A 17,411-nucleotide genomic window follows, 5' to 3' on the forward strand; every position below is an offset into this window, starting at 1 on the left:
ACAGGGTATTGCAGCAGCAGCCAAGTGGCTGAATTCCTAACACATCTCATACACACACCAGTGCAGAAACTGACATGTATTGTGGAGTTTCATCACCGATTTTACGCTTCACATGTAAGGGCTCTGACATGTCTGTGAAGCACACATCAGTGGTGTGACACAGAAGCATGACCTATTTTGTATGTGATTACAGATCGCCGAGTCACAGTCTAGGGGGCTGTGCAAATGCCATCCGTGTTTAGTGAGTGGTTTTCGTGGACCATTGGTAGGAAATGCTCTGAAAACTAATTTTCAGCCTAGCAGTGCCTATGGAACACACATGATGCATGGAAGGCAAAAAATGGACCAAATGCGGATCCTTCACAGATATCAACATGGATGTGTTAATGAGGCCTAAATTGGAGGATTTCCGACAGATCCATGATCACATTTGCATGGTATTTTTTCCTCTATGTCTGGATGAACCCTCACCGCTGTGACCTTCCAGACACACAGAACTAAGAAGTAAAACTTATCCTGCCAATCCAAACTTCGATCAAGTGCTGCATCCCGAATAATGCATCTACAGTGCCTTGCAAATGTATTCCCCCCCCCTTGACTTGTTTCGTATTTAGGTGCCTCACAACCTGGAATTAACATGGATTGTTTGAGGATTTGCATCATTTCATTTACAGAACATGCCCACAACTTTGAAGATTTAAATTTTTTTTTTTATTGTGAAGCAAACAACAAATAGGACAAAATAACAGAAAAAGTCAATGTGCAAAACTATTCACCCCCTTAAAGTCAATACTTTGTAGAGCCACCTTTTGCGGCAATCACAGCTCCAAGTCGCTTTGGATAAGTCTCTATGAGCTTGCCACATCTCACCACTAGGATTTTTGCCTATTCCTCCTCGCAAAACTGTTCCAGCTCCTTCAAGTTTGACGGTTTGCGCTTTTGAACAGCAATCTTAGTCTGACCGCAGATTTTCTATTGGATTGAGATCTGGGCTTTAACTAGGCCATTCCAACACATTTACATGTTTCCCCTTAAACCACTCAAGTGTTGCTTTAGCAGTGTGTTTGGGGTCATTGTCCTGCTGGAAGGTGAACCTCCGTCCTAGCCTCAGATCACTCGCAGAGTGGTACAGGTTTTGCTCAAGAATATCCCTGTATTTAGCACCATCCATCTTTCCCTTAACTCTGACCAGTTTCCCAGCTGCTGAAAAACATCTCCACAGCATGATGCAGCCACCACCATGTTTCACTGTGGGGATGGTGTTCTTTGGGTGATGATGTTTTGGGTTTGCTCCAGACATAGCGTTTTCGTTGATGGCCAAAAAGTTCAATTTTAATCTTATCAAATCAGAGCACCTTCCTCCATAAATTTTGGGAGTCTCCCACATGCCTTTTCGCAAACTCACAAACATGCCTTTTTGTTTTTAGCTGAAAGTAATGGCTTTCTTCTGGCCACTCTGCCATAAAGCCCAACTCTATGGAGTGTACAGCTTATTGTTGTCCTATTTACAGATACTCCAGTCTCTGCTGTGGAACTCTTAGGTCTCTGTGCTGCCTCTCTGATTAATGCCCTCCTTGCCTGGTCCGTGAGTTTTGGTGGGCGGCCGTCTCTTGGTAGGTTTGCTGTTGTGCCATGTTCTTTCCATTTGGTTATGATAGATTTAATAGTGCTCCTGGGGATCATCAAAGATTTGGATTTTTTTTATAACCTAACCCTGACTTGTACTTGTCAACAACATTGTCCCTTACTTGTTTGGAGAGTTCCTTTGTCTTCATGGCAGTGTTTGGTTAGTGATGTCTCTTGCTTAGGTGCTGCAGCCTCTGGGGTCTTTCAAAAAAGGTGCGTATATGTAATGACAGATCATGTGACACTTAGATTGCACACAGGTGGACATCATTTCACTAATTATTTAACTTCTTAAGCTAATTGGTTACACCAGAGCTTTTTATGGGATTCCTAACAATGGGGGTGAATACATACGCACATGCCAATTTTCTGTTTTCTATTTCTAAACAATAGTTTTATTTATATATTTTTCTCATTTCACTTCACCAACTTAGACTATTGTGTTCTGATCAGTCACAGATAATTCAGATTAATAGAACATTGAACTTAAGGCTGTAATGTAACAAAATATGAAAAAGTCAAGGGGGGTGAATACTTTTGCAAGGCACTTTAGATTAATTAGCTTGGTATCGTCTGAAAGCTAAGATTAAAGAGGCTATGCGTTTTCTACACAAATCGCATCCGGACAGAAAACTTGTTTGTGTGAAAGACCCCTTAAAAGGGCATCTGTCAGCAGATTAGTACCTATGAAACTGGCTGACCTGTTACTTGTGCGCTTGGCAGCTGAAGGCATTTGTGTTGGTCCCATGTTCCTATGTGCCCGCATTGCTGAGGAAAATTTAGTTTTAATATATGCAAATGACACTCTAGGAGCAACGGGGCGTTGCTGTTACACCTAGAGGCTCTGGTCTTTTTGCAAGGGACGTGCCCATTGTGCTGTGATTGACAGGGCCAGGCAGTGTAAACGTCATCACCCCTGAGGTCTTCTACAGTCAAAGCGCAGAGGGTGCGGCAGTTGCAGAAAGTGCCTCTAGGTGTAATGAAAACGCCCCTGTTGCTCCTAGAGGCTCATTTGCATACTTTAAAATTACATAATTTTTCATGCAACCTCTTTACGTTCAGGAAAAATGGCAGCATGTTTTATATTGTGCTCTTTTTCACGCAGCTTTGGCTCCATAGAAGTGAACGGGACTTGCGTGAGAAACGGAAGGCATCCAGATGCAATGCGTTCTTCGCTGATGGTTGCTAGATGTAGATTTTTATTTCAGATTTTTCTTCGTGCGCGTGAAAAAAAACACATGCACATTGAACTCAATTGCAAAAAAAAAACATCAGTTTTTTCCTGACACAATCCATATTGCTCATGTGAAGGAAGCCTAACCCCTGCACTCCAACCGTGGCAGGAATTTAAAAACAAAACATACTACATACCTTCTTGGTGGTGAAATGGTTAATGAACCCATATACATTATTTTAATATCCACTTTTTATTTCCCAGATGTAAATAAATTAGTAAATTTTTTGAAGATAATCGTATATGTACTTTTCTGTTATCCTATGCTTTCTGCGTGTGCGACCCGCACTGTGAACCGCAATGCATGGGCGTTGTCCGTGTGCATGCGGTTTCCAAAAAATTCCACTGAAGCACTTTGTAGTGTTTATGTGGACTTCTGATCCATGCCTCTGCACCGCTTCATATGTTGAGGATTGTGGATCTGTGATACGGAGTGTATACGGTCAGTGTCCGTATATTGCAGACCCGCAGTTTGCGGTCCGCAGCACGGGCCTGGGGCAGACATGCTGGTGTGCACAAGCCCTTTGCTTGGGGTGATCACACCTCCAGGCTGTATTGGGATGTTGTCTAGTGTAAACGGGTATGTATGATGCCTGGCCTGATGAGATTTGTGGGTGAAAACCACATGGAGTGAACCTAAATTGAAAAAAACTGTGATGTACAGAACCGTTCGCGTCCTGTTCGGTTTATACCTGCAGGACTTTAACACGTTCCTTCTAGTCAGAATGAAGTAATTTGCAACTGATGGATATGAAACGATGATGGAGCAATTCTATTTTCTAAATTTTAATTTGGGCAATTCAACCCATATTTAAAACTTTTTTTCAAATAAACTGAAGCGTCTTTATAGACCTCAACAACAAATAGCCAGAACTGACAGACTCGGAAAATCCAATAATAATTCCTGCTACTTTTTCTGTGGGTTCCAGGATCCGGGCACAAATGTATTTGCGGTGCTTGTTGGTTCCTCAGTTGGGGTTTGTTTTTCGTAAAGTCTAGCAGAAGCGTGTCCTTTAATCTGCGTTTTCACTGGCTGGGCCTCAGCGCCATCTTTGCCTTCTATGTTCGGCGTTGCCTTTTCAGTCTTCAAATATTCTTCCCCTTTGGCGCTTATTTCCTGTCTTATCTGTTCATTCTTGAGAATCTCCTGAAGTGGATAAATGAATAGATAAGGTTATTGTTATAGAATTTACATAGATACAAAACTCTGCAAATCTGGATATGGTCACTGGGTGAAGGTTCTAGTAAATAGGAAACACCATATACAGTATAAACAGAGGATTTCTGTATGGCCTATATATTACAGGATTAATGTCAAGAGATTTGCTAATGTACATAAAGTACAGGTCATGGGTGCTCCATGCTTCTACCAGATTCTTGCTATAATACTTTCAATATACATGTATGCGGAATGATTACCCCAATTGTTTACTCATCTCTGTATGTATATGATTAAATGACCACTGTACTTTTGCATAAATCAATAGTAGAGGCGAACATAAGAAACTTTCTAATATATCTTATCAGAGAAAAGTGCCTGGTTGTAGAGTTAGCAGCTGCCTTCCCCCTTTTCTTAAAGAGGACCTTTCATGGGTCCAGACATTATGAAATAACTAGCAGGTTATGTAGGGCATAGTGTGTCTCCTTCTCCCCGGCTGTGAGCCATCCAATCACAGCCCACAGCCGAGAGCATCACAGGGAGAGTGTTAGCTTTTTTTTCTCCCATTGAGAAACAGGGCAGTCTCCTCCTCCCTGTACCGATGCTATTCATTAGCATACCAGGTGGGAAAAATTAACAGGGGCACAGCATGCGAACGGAGCAGCATCCAGACAAACTAGTAAGCAATCTTACATCCCTGCTCTATGCCCTACATAACCTGCTAGTTATTTCATAATGTCTGGACCCATGAAAGGTCCTCTTTAACTAAATTTGTGAGAAATTGGCTGCCTGCTCACTGAAGGAACAGAGGACATCTAAATCAAGTGCAGAGGGACCAGATAGCACAGACAGGATTCAGCAGTTAAGTGTTATATGTCAACGCAAGTATTTTATTCACATCAATACTGCTCAGTATTGGTCTGCCACATACTATATGATGCTTCTGGGTCATTCTAAGAAAGGCCACTTTCACATGGTCAGTATTTGGAAGCCAAAACCAGGAGTGGAACCTAAAAGAGATCAAATGTAATGGAAATATTTGTGTCTCTTCTGTGTTTTGGACCCACACTTGGTTTTGGTTTATTAATACTGATGCAAAATACTGACCGTGTGAATAAGGCCTAAATGACAGAGCGTGTGAGTTAGGTTACTTTCACACTAGCGGCACGGACCTCCGGCAGGCTGTTCCGTCGGGTGCACAGCCTGCCGGATCCGTCCTGCCGCTAGTGACAGTGTGCCTCCGGACTGCATCTCCGTCCCTATTGACTATAATGGGGGCAGGGGTCCGGCGAGAGGCTGCCGGAATAAATAAAGCCTGCCGGAGGTCCGTGCCGCTAGTGTGAAAGTAGCCTTAGGAAGCAGAACCTGCTGTCTCAATGTGTAGTCTATGGGGAACAGCTAGTCTCCACCTACCGGCATCAAATAAGAATTAGAGTTGCAGCATGCAAAGGAGAAAACTGCAAAAAAACAAATAAATGTCTGATACAAGTCACACATGGCATACTGAAAAGTTCTTACAAGCATCTGGTAAGCACTTTGGTACATCACTAATAGTCTCAATTTCTTCTAACAGGCTTTTGGAGAGGCTGTTCCTAGGTTATTCCTTTAGGAAATACATTAAAAGTTGACAACTAGGTGTTACCATTTCTCACGCCACTCATCTTGGAAATCTCCCACCAAAGGGAAATGTATTGAAGGCAAAATCTGTATTCATTTACTGCACTTACTGGAAGAATAGTTATAGCAATCCAGCTGTTTGGGAGTAGCAAGAAGTAAATAGGAGCAGATTGGTGGGGGTTCAGGGTCTTGGCCCCTCACTGATCTGATATTGATGACCTATCCTTTGGATCCCGAAAACCACTAATGTGTATGGTGGTTCTCCGACAGATAATAATCTTTATTAATATAGCAGCAACATATTCCACAGCGCTTTATATACAGGGAAAGAATGATTGAGCAAACTGCTGGTGCCAGCACAATGTAAATTGGCTCTTCCCCCTGGTGGAAACAGGAACTTCCATCAATGTATTTTTGGTTTTCCTTTTGGTAGATTATTGAGTCCCCTTCACCTTTCAACCAAAAACTAGAATTTCCCTTCCCGACTGGTTGGGTGCAACTCAGTTGCCATTTGGTAAAGAGTCTCTGTGTACTTTTACACAATTTCATTTCATTTAATAGAGAATGGTGTCTCACTTCCACCTAAGTTCCAGGGGAGGCACGGCGAGAGGCTGCCGGAATAAAACTACGGCATGTCCGACATTTATTCCGGCAGCCTCTCGCCGTGCATCTGCCGGAACTCCGCCCCGCTCCCCATTATAGTCAATGGGGACTGAGCGGCAGTCCAGGGGCACACGTTCACTAGCGGCAGGACGGATCCGACAGGCTGTTTACCTGACGGAACAGCCTGCCAGAGGTCCGTGCCGCTAGTGTGAAAGTAGCCCAAGTGTGATGTAACTTAACTGTTCTGTGAGCTCCATAACTACAAACATAGTGGAAAGTAAGGGAAAGAAAACCACAGCAGCACAGTGCTGGCAGAAGGGAAACACCCCCTGCTTCTGAGTGAAATACATCTAGCTGTGCAGTTGTAACAGGGAATAACATGGCTGAAAAAAAACATTAGGGATGCCAAGACATAATTGTTCCTTCACAGTTATGATTGTACAAAGAAGCACAGCCATTATGCAGGTACGCTTTAGGGTCCATTCACATGTCCGCAACGTGTTTTACGGATCCGCAAAACACGGACAGCGGCAATGTGCGTTCCGCATTTTGCGGACTGCTAATTGCCGGCACTAATAGAATATCCCTGTTCTTGTCCGCAATTCTAATTTTTTTCGGGAACGGAATTGCTGACCCGAAAGTGCGGGTCCGCAATTCCATTCACTTCTATGGGGCAGCGCGATGTGCTGCCCGGACACGGGTCCGCAATTCCTTTCCGCAAAATGCAGAACGAAGTTGCGGACGTGTGAATGGACCCTTAAAGGGGTTGCCTCATTATGGATAATGGGGGTATATCGCGGTGGGACCCGCACCTATATCGAGAACGGAGCTCTGCAAGTGAAGGAGGGTGCACTGCACATGCGCAGCCACCCTCCATTCATTTTCTACAGGGTTGGCGAAAATAGCCAAGCGCTGGCTCGGCTATTTCAGTCAGTCCCATAGAAATGAATGGGAGCGGGGGCCAGGCATGCTCGGTACGCTCCAATTCACTTCTATGAGGAGCCGGCTTGGTGGTGGACGGACCGGAGTCCTCCAGCCACCACCTTGCAGGGCTCTGTTCTTGATATAAATGCGGGTCCTAGCGGTGGGACCCACACAACTATAAGACCTAGCAATATGCCCCCATTGTCCATGATGAGACAACCCCTTTAAGATCATGCTGGGACTTCCAGCTGTGGAAGAATCGGCTGCAATATGTACTCAAGCGGCTCACATGGCTCATACACAATGAAATGTTGCTAGAAAATTTGAAGACACTGAGAATATGCCCCTTACAAATTATAAACATAGAAACTGCACCTCCCAATAAATCTGCACCAGAAGTTATGTTTATCAGGGTAGAATATCTTCCTTCCTAGAATATGATTAAAAACAGGCCGGTCTGCTGAAGACTTGTAGTTCCACAGCCATAAACTTCCTGCCCTCAGCTATTTAAAGCCAGCGAGATACACTTAGGCCACTGTAGGGAATCTGTTCAGGACAACAAAGGCCATCCAAGTAATGCTCTCTGAAAAGCTGGTTTTTCTTTGTGCTCTTGCCAGTGGAGATGTAACCAGTTGCCAAATCAATGTCAGTCCTAATTCATTCAAATTCAATTTTAGAGCAAACATCCTTTGATCAATTATAAGAATTAAAATGTTACTGTGTTTGGCTTCTTTGAAACACATTTTAGACCGTGCTCCCTTCTGTATTTTTCATTGCCGTCATATGGAACAAACTGGGCTGAAAAGTCCTTGGGGCCAGCCAGCAGCTTGCTTTACTTAGGACAAATAGAACATAAATTGAACAGTATGTAGTGTGCCTATTTGTATCAGGTTAAAGGGGCTTTACAGAATAATAAAAACATCGCCAAATCTTCCAGAATAGAAAAACACAAGCAACTGCACACGCAATGGTCCGATGAGGTCTGTTAGCACAGCTTTACTCTGGGGGCCTGTGGGTGGTCCAAAGGAGGACGACCCTGGCTGCCAATAACCGTACACTCTTATCAGGACTGCTACTGCACCCACATTTCAGAGACTCGAGGAAACCGCTGCAGCAGCCTCTACACTAGTTATAATGACAGATGCCCCTGATCTTAAGCTACTTTCACACTTGCGGCAGTGTGATCCGGCGGGCAGTTCAGTCGTCGGATCCGCCGATTTTGATGTGACTGAAAGCATTTGTGAGACGGATCCGGATGCGGATCTGTCTCACAAATGCATTGCAAGAACGGATCCGTCTCTCCGCTTGTCATGCGGACAGACGGATCCGTCTTGTATTTCTTTTCACAATTTTACCGTTCTGCGCATGCGGCATTCCGGTATTTTGAATACATTTCTATGGGGAAAAATGCCGGCATTCAGGCAAGTCTTCAGTTTTTTTCTCCGGAGATAAAACCATAGCATGCTACGGTTTTATCTTTTGCCTGATCAGTCAAAACGACTGAACTGAAGACATCCTGATACATCCTGAACGGATTACTCTCCATTCAGAATGCATGGGGATATGCCTGATCAGTTCTTTTCCGGTATTGAGCCCCTGTGACGGAACTCTATGCCGGAAAAGAAAAACCGCTAGTGTGAAAGTAGCCTTATTTCCAGTCCTGCATGCACAACTTTTGTCTCCGCTCAAAAAATCATCTGAGCGGACACTTAACAGACCCCATTATAGTCTATGGGGCCCGTGGGCTCTGTTTGGCTCAGTTATGTGCCGAATCCGTCCTTTCCGTTTTCCTGCCCCGAGAATGGAAAGGCTGAACGGTGATGTGAACGAAGCCACAAGAACAAGAGGACTCCAGGCTCAGAGTTGATTTATACTGATACATTGTAACAAATCCAGCAGCTGTGTAAGGGTAGGTTCACACTTGCATTAAATGGATCCAGCCTGCCAAAGTTCACAAGATCCGGCCTAGCTGGATTCTGCCATTCACGGCTGGACCCGACTGACTATAATGGGATCCGGCTGCTTCCCGGCAAAATGCTGGCTTTCAGCCAGAGAAAAATGAAACTGTTTTTGTCTGGGCAAAACCCTCACTCATGCCGGAAAGTGCCTGTATCCTTGACAAATCTCAATAAAGTTTTGAGAATGACACAAATATTAGTTTTTACAAAGTTTGCTGCTAAACTGCTTTTAGATCTTTGTTCCAGTTGTTTCTGTGATGTAGTGAAATATAATTACACGCGCTTCATACGTTTCAAAGGCTTTTATCGACAATTACATGACATTTATGTAAAGAGTCAGTATTTGCAGTGTTGGCCCTTCTTTTTCAGGACCTCTGCAATTCAACTGGGCATGCTCTCAATCAACTTCTGGGCCAATTCCTGACTGATGGCAACCCATTCTTTCATAATCACTTCTTGGAGTTGGTCAGAATTAGTGGGTTTTTGTTTGTCCACCCGCCTCTTGAGGATTGACCACAAGTTCTCAATGGGATTAAGATCTGGGGAGTTTCCAGGCCATGGACCCAAAATGTCAACGTTTTGGTCCCCGAGCCACTTAGTTATCACTTTTGCCTTATGGCACGGTGCTCCATCGTGCTGGAAAATGCATTGTTCTTCACCAAACTGTGGTTGGATTGTTGGAAGAAGTTGCTGTTGGAGGGCGTTTTGGTACCATTCTTTATTTATAGCTGTGTTTTTGGGCAAAATTGTGAGTGAGCCCACTCCCTTGGATGAGAAGCAACCCCACACATGAATGGTCTCAGGATGCTTTACTGTTGGCATGACACAGGACTGATGGTAGCGCTCACCTTTTCTTCTCCGGACAAGCCTTTTTCCTGATGCCCCAAACAATCGGAAAGAGGCTTCATCGGAGAATATGACTTTGCCCCAGTCCTCAACAGTCCATTCACCATATTTTCTGCAGAAGATCAATCTGTCCCTGATGGTTTTTTTTGGAGAGAAGTGGCTTCTTTGCTGCCCTTCTTGAGACCAGGCCATCTTGCAAAAGTCTTCGCCTCACTGTGCGTGCAGATGCGCTCACACCTGCCTGCTGCCATTCCTGAGCAAGCTCTGCACTGGTGGCACTCCGATGCCGCAGCTGAATCCTCTTTAGGAGACGATACTGGCGCTTGCAGGACTTTCCTGGACGCCCTGAAGCCTTCTTAACAAGAATTGAACCTCTTTCCTTGAAGTTCTTGATGATCCTATAAATTGTTGATTGAGGTGCAGTCTTAGTAGCCACAATATCCTTGCCTGTGAAGCCATTTTTATGAGACGCAATGATGGCTGCACGTGTTTCTTTGCAGGTCACCATGGTTAACAATGGAAGAACAATGATTTCAAGCATCACTCTCCTTTTAACAGGTCAAGTCTGCCATTTTAACCCAATCAGCCTGACATAATGATCTCTAGCCTTGTGCTCGTCAACATTCTCACCTGAGTTAACAAGACTATTACTGAAATGATCTCAGCAGGTCCTTTAATGACAGCAATGAAATGCAGTGGAAAGGTTTTTTTGGGATTAAGTTAATTTTCATGGCAAAGAAGGACTATGCAATTCATCTGATCACTCTTCATAACATTCTGGAGTATATGCAAATTGCTATTATAAAAACTTAAGCAGCAACTTTTCCAATTTCCAATATTTATGTAATTCTCAAAACTTTTGGCCACGACTGTATACACCAGTGGAAAGCATTCTGAGGGTCAGGAAGGTAGGTACTACTGCAGGCTATATGAGACAAAGTCTTCAAAAGGAAAATTGGTAAAAATACTGAGAGTGCACAAAAACATATGAGGCAAATTTTTTATAAATTTAGGGAGCCCTTCATACATTTTCCATAGGTACATGTTCCAAGTCTAAGTGAATCAAATGATTTCCCTAACCAAACTGTCAATACAGTCCTATGTCTACATGATGATTTCCTTCCATCCCTACTGCAGAATTTATGGAGCTATTAGATCCTAACTGAGATTGCACACCAAGAGTCCAGAATCAGAATTTGCCAACATCTTGGTAGGTGACTGGACTGAGGCCAATGCCAGCCGTATTCTCCCCATATTTAGGAACATGACAAGCAAAGCATTGTTATGCATCTGAGCCATTTCTGGACTGCTCGTGCAATGATAAAGAGAATTCTGCCAAAGAGTGCAGCATGAGGGAGACGCAAAAATTGTCACTAACTATTAACACAACTTTGCATAAATCAATAGTACAAGCTACCACAAGAAACTTTGTAATATGTTTTATCAGTGAGAAATGTCTAATTCTCCTGTTATCAGATGTTTGACAACCTACCCCACCCCTTTGAATGCTTTTCACTTTGAAAAAATGGCTTTCCCATCCAGGACAGATCATCTCTGCAGGAGGATCATATTTCACATGTCAGTGCAAGTCAATGAAGAGGGGTGACTAGGAGTTGAGGGGACAGGCACAGACAAAGAGAGGCTGCCAAGCTACATAGGAAGGTTATAGCTCAGCACAAGTGTATCATTTACAAAAATACAGGTCAGTATTTCTCTGTTATGTCCTCCAGGAAGGAGATTCTTCTCTACTTTCTCTGTGTTTAGTGGATGGGAGCTAGTCTCCAACCACCGCGTCAGGGAAAACTTGATATTCAGCATGTACAGAGGAAAACTGCCAGATACAGATATAAGTCATATAATGGCCAGAAATAGTGTTATTCCTCATATGCACACACTGTACTTTTGATTAACACAAAGTTTGTTGAACACTCAGTGACCCTATCCTGGCTGGAAGGGAACGTAGGTTGTCCTCTCTGCATGGAACATCTGGGGCATAGATGCTTTCCATCTGTGGTTTCCAAGAATACACAGGGCGCATTTATAACTGGGCTCATGGGCTAAACACCATTGAAAAACTGCTAATCCAATGGTCCTCAGGAAACCTCCACCTTATCTAGAGCAAATAAATGTTGGCCCGTGGGAATTAACAGATTCTGTAGACTACTAATACTTCCTCTTATTCAGAAAGATGGTTGCTAGAATGGGGTACAACATTCACAACCTGGTGTATGCAGTAAATGTTTATAGATTACTCAAACTGGTCATTACCCGCCGGTTTGAGCGCTTACCTAAAAGTATTCTCACCCCCCAGGAAGAAAGCCGCTGTCAGACACCTGTGGAGGCACTTATGGCCGAGGTTCTGCCGACATACATTTAACGATACACATTACCGGCTTAAAGGGAATATGTAACCAACGACCTCCCTATCAAACTTTTTCATAGACACATAGGTGTGGTTCACCTAACTAAAATGCTATTTTGCTTTTGCTTATGAGGCTTCAATCCCCAAGTTACTATGCTTCTTTTTAAATATGCAAATTATTAGCGCAATCAGGGTGTCACCATTGCTCTTGTTGCACCCAAGCTCCGCTCCTTTCTGTGGCCAGCCCTTCCATCTCTGCTTTGACTGACAGGCCCAGGCAGTGGCAAAGCAGCCAGTGAGGGGCTGGCCATAGAAATGAGCTTGGATGCAACAAGAGCAATGGTGACACCCTCACTGCACCAAATCCCTAATTTGCATATATAAAAAAAATATATATATATCATAACTTGGCAATGGAGCCTCAGATTGACAAAAAAATAAAATAAAATAAAAAACATTTTAATCAGGTGAACCACAGCTATATGTCTATGCATGGAAACCATTTGTATATGGAGGTGTTCTCTGGACCTGTTTGGGGGGGGGGGGTCCAAAAGGAAGGAACCTCACTGGTCAAATATCAATGCTTTATCCTAAAGATGGGCCATCAATGCCTAAGTCTTGGAGAACCTTTTAAAGTCTAGGGCTACATGGTCTACTATGGACAGTGGTAAAACGGTGAAGCAATTTCAATGGTTTAGCTTGAGAAACACGGCCACAGGTAACCTTCCAACCATTAAAAAAAAAAAAAAAAAAAATCTGGCTGGAACAGGCACCCAAAAGTCACCATGTTGCCCTAGCGGCTAGCCTAATAGACTACATCTACAGTCTAGATCTACAATCATTTTGATTTTCAGATGACCACTTCAGTGTGGCAAAGCCACACCGACCCCAATAGTATTGCTATTATCCTGTCTCTTGTGGATATATTTTATATAAACAGGGTGGCATGTAGTGTAACAGTATGGGGCGGGGAACTGTTTTTTTTTATAATAGCTTGCCCTTCCAGAATTAATACTCCGGTTCTTTTAGTCCGCCATCCATAATGCTGCATGATTGTTTCTATTCGGTTAAAAGCTCCAGGTAAGGCCTCATGCACACGACAGTGCCATTTTTTGCAGTCCGCAAACCGCGGATCCACAAAAAACGGAAGCCGTCTGTCTGCCTTCTGCAATTTGCGGAACGGGACGCCCATTGTAGACATGCTTATTCTTGTATGCAAAACGGACAAGAATAGGACATGCTATATTTTTTTTGCGGGGCCTCGGATCGGGGCAACGGATGTGGACAGCACACGGAGTGCTGTCCGCATCTTTTGCGGCCCCATTGAAGTGAATGGGTCCGCATCCGAGCCGCAAAAACTGTGGCTCAGATGCGGAGCATAACTACGGTTGTGTGCATTATGCCTAAGGCACAGCCACCCAGTTTTCAGAAAGTGTTTTTTATTTTATTTTTTATTTTTATGTAAGGAATATGTCACACGGCCACCTCTTACAACAGACAAAAAGGAACAGAAGATACAGTGCAAATGTTCACTTGCATGTAATTATCCAGGATCCCTGACCTCTCTTGGAAGTAATACCGTATCACAAAATCACATCTGACACACAGAACATTTCTGCAAGCATATTACTGTGCTAGCCAATATACAGCGACACTGCGGTTTAATTTTTTGGCACCAGCATCAAAGTATTCTGCCATATCCTGGGTGAACAGTTGGCTCCCGTTATCTGTTTCACTTTGTTAGATGCACATAACGAGATGCGGTCTGGATAAAGACTAATTCCTAATTACTCCTTTCAACTTATTCAGATATGATTAGGGCCGAGGTGAGGCACAAATATAATCATTAGAGGAGAATTGAAGTAGTGACATTTTTGTACCTTTACATTAACAAATATATTGAAAAAAAAAAAAAAAACATTGAGAGATAAAACAAAAACATTTCTATAACTCACATGTGCATCAAAAATGCTTCCATTTTTATTTATTTTTTTCATGAAATTTCTTTTGGATCTAAATCACAGTAACTGGTGTGGCCAAGGCCATATGCATCATTGGAAAAGCCTATAATGCAGCCATGGGACCTTTGGTGAGAAAAGGCCCAGATCTGGTTGGTCCAATCCCCTTTGGTATTAGGTGGCAATTACCTGTGCAGGAGCATTTTAAGCAAACAAGGGAGGAAGTGGGACAAAAAAGGTGTCAAAGGGGAAAATCTGGAATCATAATGGGGAGGGGGTTCTAGGCTGATCTTTGCTTTAGGGCCCCTTCTCTTCTATGTAGATGACTGGGCAAAGAAGCCTGGTTTTTAACAAAGGACTCAGACAAAACACTTTAGGATAAGTCCAAGTCTTTAATTTGACAATTTTTTTTAACTGTTTAACAGTCAATTCTTCTTCTCTGCGGATGTTTAATTTTTCCAAAAATGACCGGCAGAGACCCTGCAGACCTTACAGAACAAGCAATAGCGAGGAGTCGCCCATGTTGTATATGTGCAGTGACTTAAAAACAGACGAGTACGTATTCTGCCAGCAAAAACCAACAACACTTACAAATCTGACACATTTATTCCCTGGAAGTGCCGTTGAATTCAAGGTGTCTGTACCAGGCCTGCATGGCACCCCTGGAATCAATAGCGCTTTTGAAGAAGCATCACGTTAGAAGTTTAAATAAGAAAATCTGTCCCTGAAAATGCATTGAGATGTCAAAGCCCGAGTTTATAGGAATGTTATTTTTTGAAACTACAATGACTGATCTAAGAAAGATGAATACTGGAAAACTACTCATTAAACCCTTAAGAACCGGGCCAGTTTTCATTTTTACATTCTCGTTTCTTCCTCCCCGCCTTCCAAGAGCCATAACTTTATACATTTTCCATTCACGTAGCTATATGAGGGCTTATTTTTTGTGGAACAAATTATATCTTTTAATAGATTAATTTTAGTTACCATATCTTGTATTGGAAAATGGAAAAAATCTTGTTTGCGGTATAAAAAAAAAAAAATTACAATTCTGCCATGTTTTTGGGGGTTTTGTGTTTACTGGGTACTAAAAATGACATGATGACCTTCTGCGGGCCAGTATGGTTACAGCGAAACCAAATTTATAGAGTTTTATTGTGTTTTACTATATAGGAAATAAAACATTTTCTTTCCATTGCTATATTCTGCCACATTTTCATCTATAGGGCTGTGTGAGGGCTTTATTTATTGGTAATATTTTGGGGCACATGTGAGTTTTTAAACGGTTTCCATAAACATTTTTGGGGAGGCAAGGTGATCCAAAAAAAAATAAAAAAATACAGTAATTCTGTCATCTTTTCTGTTACAGTGTTCACCATACATGATAAATATTTTTACATTTTAATAGTTTGGATGTTTTTGGACACAGCGATACTAATTATGTCTATTTTTTATTGCTCATTTATTTTTCTATGTAAAATTTGGAAAGGAGCTGATGACTGGCTTGATTGAGAAAGCCTGGAAAGCATCTGTTTATTGAAGAGGGTTTTCCTGGGACTGATACTGATGGCCTATCAGGAGAGGTCGTCAATATCAGATCAGGGTACTGCAGCTCAGGTCCCTTTCGAGTAAATAGGAGCTGAGCTGCAGTATGCTGGCACCAGAAACTACACAGTGGAAGAAGCCTTCCGTCCACTGTACGGTTTCCGGCAACACCGGCTGCATGAACAGCTGATTGGTAGGGGTGCCAGGTGTCAGACCCCCACAATCTATATTGATGATCTATTCTGAGGAAAGGTCTCCAATATCTAAGTACTGGAAATCCTCTCCAAGTGGGTGGTTCCACCAATAAAACTACTTGAGGACTACTGTACATGTAGTGCTGGGTCTACCTTATAGACTGCTCTTTTGAGCCTACTCTGGCAGTAACATCATGGGGTTCAATCATGAAAATTAGTCTAAGAATAGTGGAGTTTCCTCAACAACGAATTCCAAACATATCTCAAGAACAAACTGCACAGCTCTAGACAGGACAATAACTATATATCTGGTCCTTGCCATATGTACGTCACAAAAATATTACTAAGACAATGGCTGCAGGTGCAGAGCCAAATCTGTTCATCCCATGAAGAATCCTCGCTATTTATGTAGACACCGGGGACCACCTAATTGTTCATCATTTACAATCTTTAATGTTCTCAGAATTGCTGTGTAGCGTTTCCAAACGATATTTTACAGAATCATCAGCTAGATTCCCCATACAAGTCTCCTGATTACTCAGCCATATATATGATTTTTACGTTTGGAATACAGTATTTGCTTTTTATGTTGCTGTTAGCAGAGTCTCATGGAGACAAATGTGTGACTTGTTATGCTACTGATTTTATAGTATGTAGCATATAACATAAGTAACATTAAAGATGTTTTCAGGGAGTTCTATATCAGATCTATGGGGATCCGAAACCCATTACCTGACGCTCAGCTGTTTGAAGAGGCTGTGGTGCTCCGGCCTCTTCCTAGGCCAGTGACAACATATTCATCGGTCACATGGTTTAGTTGCAACTCAGTCCTGTGCAAGTGAATGGACGTGGACTGCAATTTCATAGCACAGTCATTAGAGATGAGCAATCCAGGCAAGATTCGTTTCATTTGAAGTTTGCCCAAAAAAATTGAGACAGAGAGAGACTAGTACACGAGTGTGCGTTTCTCAACAATATATATGCGTTGTCTAAGGGTACTCTCTCTCATTATGGAGAGCCCATGGAACGCAGAGTATGCGTGAGCCGTATTCTACACCAGGCAATGCCCCTAGCATGCCAAGTATGTGTGCACAGTATTGTAGGCCACGCAATGCTACTCAGGTTTAGGAAAGCTAATTTGAATTACTTTCCCAGAAAACCAATCTGATGCCACCAGATGTTAGACATGATAATTTGCATATATTTTGCTCAGAAATCCAGTGGAGCGTTGTCTAACCTACAATATATTGTTAAGAAACACACGTTTGTATACTAGGTGCTTTCTCCCTCTCTCTCTCTCTCAAAAATTTGGGTTTGTCTCAATCGAAACTTTTTGAGAAGTTCGGACCAAATCCTTCGCTCATCCCTAACAGCCATTATACAAT

At 42.7% G+C, this 17,411-nt stretch overlaps 1 protein-coding gene across 1 annotated transcript in view; it reads right to left on the minus strand.

Moving 5' to 3' along the window:
• Positions 1-1,671: 1,671 nt before the first annotated feature.
• Positions 1,672-17,411, minus strand: part of NDUFAF2 (NADH:ubiquinone oxidoreductase complex assembly factor 2) — a 123,492-nt gene continuing 107,752 nt past the window's right edge. Inside the window, exon 4 of the mRNA XM_044292420.1 lies at positions 1,672-4,007. Within this exon, the coding sequence (XP_044148355.1) occupies positions 3,768-4,007 (240 nt within the window). The 3' untranslated portion in view covers positions 1,672-3,767. The remainder of the gene's footprint in view (positions 4,008-17,411) is intronic.

Source organism: Bufo gargarizans, chromosome 1, assembly GCF_014858855.1.
Source record: "Bufo gargarizans isolate SCDJY-AF-19 chromosome 1, ASM1485885v1, whole genome shotgun sequence".
In the NCBI taxonomy this organism is placed as follows: domain Eukaryota; kingdom Metazoa; phylum Chordata; class Amphibia; order Anura; family Bufonidae; genus Bufo; species Bufo gargarizans.